The sequence below is a fragment of the Epinephelus lanceolatus genome, chromosome 13 (assembly GCF_041903045.1).
Source record: "Epinephelus lanceolatus isolate andai-2023 chromosome 13, ASM4190304v1, whole genome shotgun sequence".
In the NCBI taxonomy this organism is placed as follows: Eukaryota; Metazoa; Chordata; class Actinopteri; order Perciformes; family Serranidae; genus Epinephelus; species Epinephelus lanceolatus.
Window position 1 is genome coordinate 38,003,812 of NC_135746.1, and position 8,016 is coordinate 38,011,827.

The 8,016-nt window shown below is 40.1% G+C and overlaps 1 protein-coding gene across 1 annotated transcript in view; it reads right to left on the reverse strand.

Moving 5' to 3' along the window:
* ube2j1 (ubiquitin-conjugating enzyme E2, J1) overlaps positions 1-7,776 on the reverse strand; it is a 76,338-nt gene extending 68,562 nt beyond the window's left edge. Inside the window, exon 1 of the mRNA XM_033648259.2 lies at positions 7,486-7,776. Coding sequence (XP_033504150.1) covers positions 7,486-7,516 — 31 coding nt within the window. The 5' untranslated portion in view covers positions 7,517-7,776. The remainder of the gene's footprint in view (positions 1-7,485) is intronic.
* Between the last annotated feature and the right edge of the window lie 240 nt (positions 7,777-8,016).

Sequence of the window (8,016 nt, forward strand, 5' to 3'; positions counted from 1 at the left end):
ATTACAACCATTTCTTCACACAGTCCCCCAACTTTAAGGGCTCTTAAGTATTTGGACAAACTAACATAATCATCAATTAAACAGTCAGTTTTAATACTTGGTTGCAAATCCTTTACAGTCAATGACTGCCTGAAGTGTTGGACACATAGGCATCATCAGATGCTGGGTTTCTTCCCTGGTGATGTTCTGCCAGCCCTTTACTGTAGCCGTCTGCACTTCCTGCTTGTGTTTTGGATGTTTTGCCCTCAGTTTTGGCTTCAGCAAGAGAAACGCATGCTCAGTTGGATTCAGGTCAGATGATATGACTTGGCCGTTGCAGAACATTCCACTTCTTTGCCTTAAAAATGTCTTTGGTTGCTTTTGCAGTATGCTTCAGGTCAATGTCCATCTGCACTGTGAAGCATCGTCCAATGAGTTTTGAAGCATTTGGTTGAATCTGAGCAGATAATGTAGCCCCAATACTTCAGCTTTCATCTGACCTGAATCCAACTGAGCATGCGTTTCTCTTGCTGAAGCCAAAACTGAGGGCAAAACACCCAAAACACAAGCAGGAAGTGCAGACGGCTGCAGTAAAGGGCTGGCAGAGCATCACCAGGGAAGAAACCCAGCATCTGATGATGTCTATGGGTCCAACACTTCAGGCAGTCATTGACTGTAAAGGATTTGCAACCAAGTATTAAAACTGACTGTTTAATTGATGATTATGTTAGTTTGTCCAAATACTTATGAGCCCTTAAAGTTGGGGGACTGTGTGAAGAAATGGTTGTAATTCCTACACGGTTCATACTACATTTTTGAAAAAAGCCTTAAATGAAAGCTGAGAGTCTGCACTTTAAGCAGGTATTCATTGTTTCGTTTAAAACCCATTGTGGTGGTGTACAGAGCCAAAATGACGACAACTGTATCATTGTCCAAATAATTATGGACCTGACTGTACATTTCCTGCTATACATATCCATGGTTTAAGGGAGGAATGCTGACAAGTGTTTCCCTGCAGGCTAACTGACGGTGTCCACGCAGAAACCTTGTGACAAGAGGTCAGTGAAAAAGGAGTTATATAAGCCATCTGGTGTACTGTTGCAATTATTATTTTGCAAGCTCTTATTTTCACATAAGCTATAGTGGGATCAAAATTACCAAAGTCACAGAGGTGAGAGCGCACCATCTAAGACATATCCTGAAATGACTGGACTAGCAATGGTCTTTATGAAAAATACATTATCAGAGGCACTTTGTATATTTGAGCCTATTGTCTAGGTGACACTACACGAGTTTAGCCCTCATTTTCTGCAAGCCAACAAAAATCCCAGATCAGAGGCAAAAATAAGTTGGCTCGGCACTCAAAAATCAGTGCTCGAGCACTATGTGTGAACTGTTCAAAGACAAGAACCAAGCGATCGAGGCTTGCACAAGCTAGATATCTAGCGTGCTAAATATCTGAACCTGTTGGTACTCTGTCTGTGAGCTGCAGCCAATGAGAGCACAAGACACAGATTGCAGATGGATGGAGACAGGTGGCTCTGTGGTGCTTTCCAAGGAGTGTGTGTGTGTTTGAGAGGGATAGAGAGAAAGTGACAGAGAGAGGGGAAGAGAGGATGGAAGGTGGGGTATTGCATGCATTGTTTCGGTTATGTTTTTGGCCAAGTAACTTTGCCGGAACACTGCATTGTCACTTTTTGACTTCAATACTTTCTAGTGAGCATCCCCTGACCACACATCACAACACATACTTTTGGGGATTCCTCCTATAGTGAAAGATCTTGTAGTGTGTGACACCCTGTCACTGGTCAGCCATGTAGTGTGAAAACGACAACAACTTCAAAACTCCAGTGAGTTGCGTAGAGTGAACTACAGATAGGCATTTTAAGCAACTTCTGTATTGTGAAATTAATTTCTTGAACAACCAGGCTTCAATTAATTTGATTCAATTCAATTATACCATAAATTAAAGGTTAAAATCAGCAAACGTTTTGTTAGGCTAGACACAGGACTTAAGAACCGTCTCTGACTGGTGTCCTGCCGGTCAGTTAAACATTTGCCTGGTTAGCACAAGCTAATACAGCAGCAGTGGCACACAACACCGAGCTGTTAAATGGCCTCAACAAACTCTCACTGATACCTAAATGGTTCGAGTCTGGGGCTGAGCGAAGTGATGCACGATGTGCAGCTTTACAATGTAATAAGATTTCACCCATTTTAAACACTATAAAATGTATGCAAAAGTCATGTTTGCATGTGGGAGGGGCAGCGGCAAGTAATCTATATGTTGAACAAATAGTGATGTCTAAAGATAAGTAAAAGTCTAAGTACTCAGGTACTCATACCCAATCCTAATGTGAACAGAACAGCCATCGGATGACTTTGAAAGTCAAGTAGTGTGAACTTAGCTTATGTTAACAGATGGCTGTTATCTCCAAACACAAATGTAATAGGATGTTGTAACACTTTTTCCATTCCTTTTTCCATTCTTCATCATTGTTTTAGTGGTAGCAGAATTTAACTTGCATCTATGCGTTTGGAAAACCAGGCTCTGACTCTTTCTTTTGCTTTCTTTTTTTTCCCTTTTTTTACTGTTACATTGGCTCTTGAGAGCACTCTTCAGTGTAATTGTTAAGAAGCGTGGTAAATACAGGCCCAGGCAGGCTCCAGGTTACAGTCTGCTTTTGCTGACCTCCTCCCTCTCTTACTGATTTGACACTTGTTCTTAACTCCAAAAAGACTAAATGTATGTATTTCACAAGAGCACTGAGCCTTGATATTTCTAATCCTATTCCCTCATCTGAAAAACATAGCAGATAGCAGATAGTCTTACAAACTCTCCTTGAACACCTCACCAAAACTTTAAATTTAAGATAAAAGAAAGAAATAAGCTTTTTTAACAAAAAAGAAAAAGTATTTACAATCCAATGTAGCACCTCCACCCTATATAAAACACTGCTGAGGAAGTAGACAGGTCGGCAGGAGCACTTGCAAAAGAAGGTGGCCTTGACACAAGTGAAACAGGCAAAAATGAACATGGAAAATGAAAAAAAGATCACTTGATATTGACGAAAGGTGGGGCAGACACTCCTATTACCAATAGACCAGTGTCTGGTCCTTCTTGGCCTCACTTGAGTGGAACCTTCCACAGGCTACCATAGGATGAGCTGGACAAATACAAAGCTTTCAAGGCATACAGAACGACAAACAAACATTTATATAAGGTAACTCTGTTACTGACTATCACAATTTACCTAAAGGCACACATGCATAACCATGGGGGTACCAGCTTAGTTTAACAGAATGTCTTCTACCACAGAACAGTTTTAACCTTCCTCCCTTAACTTGACAGTGTCTGGTCACTTTCTACTTTTAAAATCTCCCGCAATGCGTCGCACACATAACAAGGCATCAAAACATCACACCTGTGCTGCCCATGATCCCGTCCTGCTGGCTGTCCCTTCTTTATAGACCTGGTTTTGGTGCCATTACGCTCCCCGCTTAGAGGCAAGACAACTCTGTCACCCCATTCCACAATCATACCTTCTATACAGAATAGCAAGGCAGAATAAAGGCGCAATATCCCACCCATAAACAGGCAGCGTAAAAAGGGCTACCTATTTTCTATTTTTGGAGCTGGAGTATGTCATTAGTGCTGTTGATACTGTTTGGTTATTCACTGCACCACACTCTGGAAACTAAGAGCGTAGTCTGGGCACAGAAGGAGCAGCAGAACATCAGGGGCAGTGAAACTGATCTGCTGGTTCTGCTGGTTCTGCTGGTTCTGCTGGTTCCCTGTGACATCAGCTACCACCACACATAGATTCTGTTTCTGTGGGAAACACTGCTACTATAAATACAAACTACTCAACTTAAACATGTTGTTATTTGTGTAACATGACAAATACATTAATACACTAACCCAATCACTGGACTGTAAGTAATGATTCAACACACAAACCACTGGTAATGTTGGGAAGCAGGTAGTAGTAAAAAGGAAGAGGAACGATCTCTTCAAACTTCCACTCCCCTAAACATACTGAGGCCACTTCACTACAGCATCATCACGGCTGTATTTTTATTTATGAGGCTATCTAAGTCACTGAGATATTTAATAGAGCTGAAACAAATTAATAATCAACTCAAAAGATATCAGCAACTTTTTTGATGATTGATCAATTATTCAAATAGTTTTTAAAAAAAAGATTAAAATTCACTGGTTCAGTGTTTTGAAATGTGTGTATCTGCCACTTTTCTTTGCCTTTAGATTTTAGACACATTAACAATCTATTTGAAGATGTCACTTTGGGGTTTTGGTTTATTGTGATGGCCACTCTTCACACAAGTGATTCATTGATATAAAAAAATATCAGATCAAAAAGGGTCCTTTCATTAGTTGCAGCCATAATATTTAATATTTCATCTTATATATGTGTGTGTATGTAAGTGTTACTACTTCACTCATTCTGTTGAGTATTATTTGACTGTTTTACGGTCGGTGAGGAACTGTTCCACAGTTGCTTAACATGTACATTAAACAGAAACTCAGCTCTATGATACAGTCATTCTGAAACTGAGTATTGAAACTAAAACTGAACACAACAGTTCCAACTCAATGGCTCTAAGCAAATTGTGTATGCCTCTCAGTACTGAGCACCTGCATGTGTGTTTGTGTACATGTATATGAGTGTGCCTGTCCTTGGAGCAAAAGCTGTACACCCGTAGAGTAAATAGTGAGGACTTTGTGATACGTGGCATGAACTCAATGCTTTCACTATGTTATCTGGACATTTTTTCTGTATTTTTGTGTCAGCTCTCAGTTTCAGTCTGTGTCATAAAACACACACAGTCTGGTAGCTCCTGCATGTGTATGCTGGTGGAACATTTCACCCTACATGCGTAAAACTCCACTCGACCTTATAGAACAAATTAATTGGACAGTCAAACATGTGTGGCACACCATGTTTGTCACCAAGTTGCTGGCCAAGTGCAAAGACACATTTACACACACACACACACACACACACACACACACAGAAAACAGACCATTCACATGTCCAAATGTTAACAACAAAGTCATATGCATATTTATTACAGGATTTCTTGTGCACTAGTATCTATTGCGACAAACAATTATTTTCATAATCATTTAATCTGCTGATTTTTTTCATGAGTTAAATAATTTGGTCTATCAAATGTCAAAATACAGTTGGAAAAATGCTAATCATAACTTTACAGAGCCCAGTGTGACGCCTTCAAATGTCTTGATCAAAAGTCCAAAACCCAGAGGTATTCCATTTAGTATTTTATTTGACAAACAGAAGCAGCAGATCCTGCCATTAGCTTGAAGAATGTGAAGCACTGATTCACTATTTTTGCCAAAAAGATTAATCTATTATCAAAATAGAGGCTGATTATTTTTCTGTTGATCAACCTGAGCCCTATTCACATGGGACAAGTATTACCAGGGGACCTTGTGTCATTTAGAAATGCGAATGGATGCTCAGCTGTGTAGCAAGATGAGCCTCCTGCACCCAAAATGCTATCAAAACCTTGGTTTATAATTGCAATGCAGCCTTCATAGTTCACAGTTCTTGACAGGGGATGAGGCAGGAACGGGGCCCGGAGAAAAGGAACAAAAAAAACTAAATACCACCCCCCATCACAGAGATGCTGATTCGCACAGAACTAATATTATTACATGACCTCCATGTTTGGCGATACATGGTTGATAACTTGCGGGGCAATTTCTAGTTCACAAAGTACGAACGTGGCAGATTCACACGGGAATCACAGGATCACAGATGACCTTTGCAATTACTACAGATTACTAAACATCCTCAGGTAATGGCAGTCCCATGTAAATAGGACTTAATTGATTAAGTGCCTATACTTTTAGCTCTAATGGTATCCTGGTTTTAATATCAGTGTGTGATGTTCACACTGAGAAAACTGGTTATTCAGCTCCTTACATGACTCTAGCAGTATTAGTACAATAGATTTTGCAGTGTATTGTGTGGATTCAGATGTGTCTTTGATTTCTTAGCAGCTGCTCTCTGTCATTTCTGTATCACCTACAATGAGAATAAAATGTATTTTCTGCACTACCAGATCATGATTATATCATTAATCATCATACTTTTGTTTTAAGGAACTGCTGACATAACACCTGAACACATAATATACAGCCATTAGAAACTTGAGAGGGGTGTTTACATGCTGTAGTATCACAGTTTCTGTTGCAGTACTCCAGGTAAGATAATAGGGTTTCTCAAACCAGGATTATCCAGGATTCTTTAAAGTATAAGATAGTGACATAATTTGTTTTATTTTATGTTTTCCAAAATCTACCAACCAGTCAGAAGATTACCGTTATTTTTGGCTGGTGAGTGAAGCAAATCTAGCAGCCACTTGAATATTATACCAGCATTTGGCTGGTGGCTGGTGCTAATATCCAACCTTGCTTTGCTGTAATGCAGCCCTTGCAACCAGGAAAAGACAAAACTCAAGATATTACGATATCCGTAATCAATGATAATATTTAGTCGCTTATCAGGATAGCAATCAAGTATTGATATATAGCCCAGCCCTAATAGGTGCCAATGTGTTGTGTTTATGACATTAATAAAGGTTGAGAGGTTGAGAGGTTGAGATTTGAGATAGCCCACTGCTGTGAAACAATGTCCAAGTACTCACATAACAGCATAAAACCAAAAGTAGTTACTTTTATCGTATAAAGTCTGATCTTTAGGCCAAATCTTCCACATGCCACATCCTTGCAAAGTCACAACAGTGTTTTTGCCATGCTGTATGCATTACCTTACCAAGGGCCAACAGTGGCTTCATATTTGTTGATGTAATAATCAAGAAACAGGATGTTTCTGTGAATCATGGAGTTTTCATTCTGCCTGTGACTCATTTGTTGCGAGGCAAATATCCCACCTGCTGTAGATCTCCCTATAAACATCCTTCCAAATCACTACAATCACGCCACTGACCCCACCTGGGTCATCTTCTGTGTACAAAACCCTGGCTTCTATTGTGTTTCAATACAACCCAGTGAAACAATGTTTATAAATGATCACGACTAGCTTCAAATGCAGACGTGTCCTACACTAAGAGTAACGTTACACAATTGAGCACCACGTACTCTGTCAGCCCAGGAAGAAAGCTAACGTTATGCAAATACAGTGCAATTCATAGAGAAGCTGAATGAATCTGATTTTGTTCTTATTACTAACAGTGCAAAAACAAAGTGTCTCCATATGGAGTTCACACTTGCACAAAACGGCGAACACAAACACTGAGAAAGACTCCTTATATTTATTATTCGGCTCCTATCATTATAGTGAATTATTCTGACGGAGTTTGTTCACAATTAGCTAGTTATTGTACGTTAATTAAGAAATGTCAGCAGTGAATTGGAGGATTTAAACTGTGTCGGTGATATTAGCAAACTCGCTAACAGCTGCAGAACAGAGAAGCAACAAAATGAAGTGAGCTTACCTGGACTCTTGAGGTTATATTTATTCTCCATACTGACAGACGCTGAGCACTCTGTTTTAGAGATGAAGTGTTGTTGAGTTTCTCTTGCTAACTCGCAAGCTAGCTCCCAGCTATCTACTTAACGCTAGCTACACTTAGCAGCCCGGCTAGCTGAGCGGTCAACAAATACGAGCAGGACAGCTGAAACCGTGGGTCGTCCACTCTCCCCGGTGCTCTCGTGTGTAGGTAAGATGGAAGATGTTTGAATCCAGCCGTCACACGAATACTGAAGAGTTGTTTCTCAAGTTATCCGCTGTTTCGGTTTCGAAACTGTTTGTTAAATGTTATCCGCGTGACGTCATTTGTGAAACGTAAACAGGAAGTGGATGGCTACTGGCCTCCCATTGGCTGGATTCCTTCTTCCTCTGTGGACACGTGAGGCAGCGCAGGCGTGTTATTGCAATAAACTTTATTTTTACCGGTGTAACTTGGCATGTCAGTTTCTCTATGACAGCAAATGAACCCACAGATTTGAATGTTGTAAGAAACTAA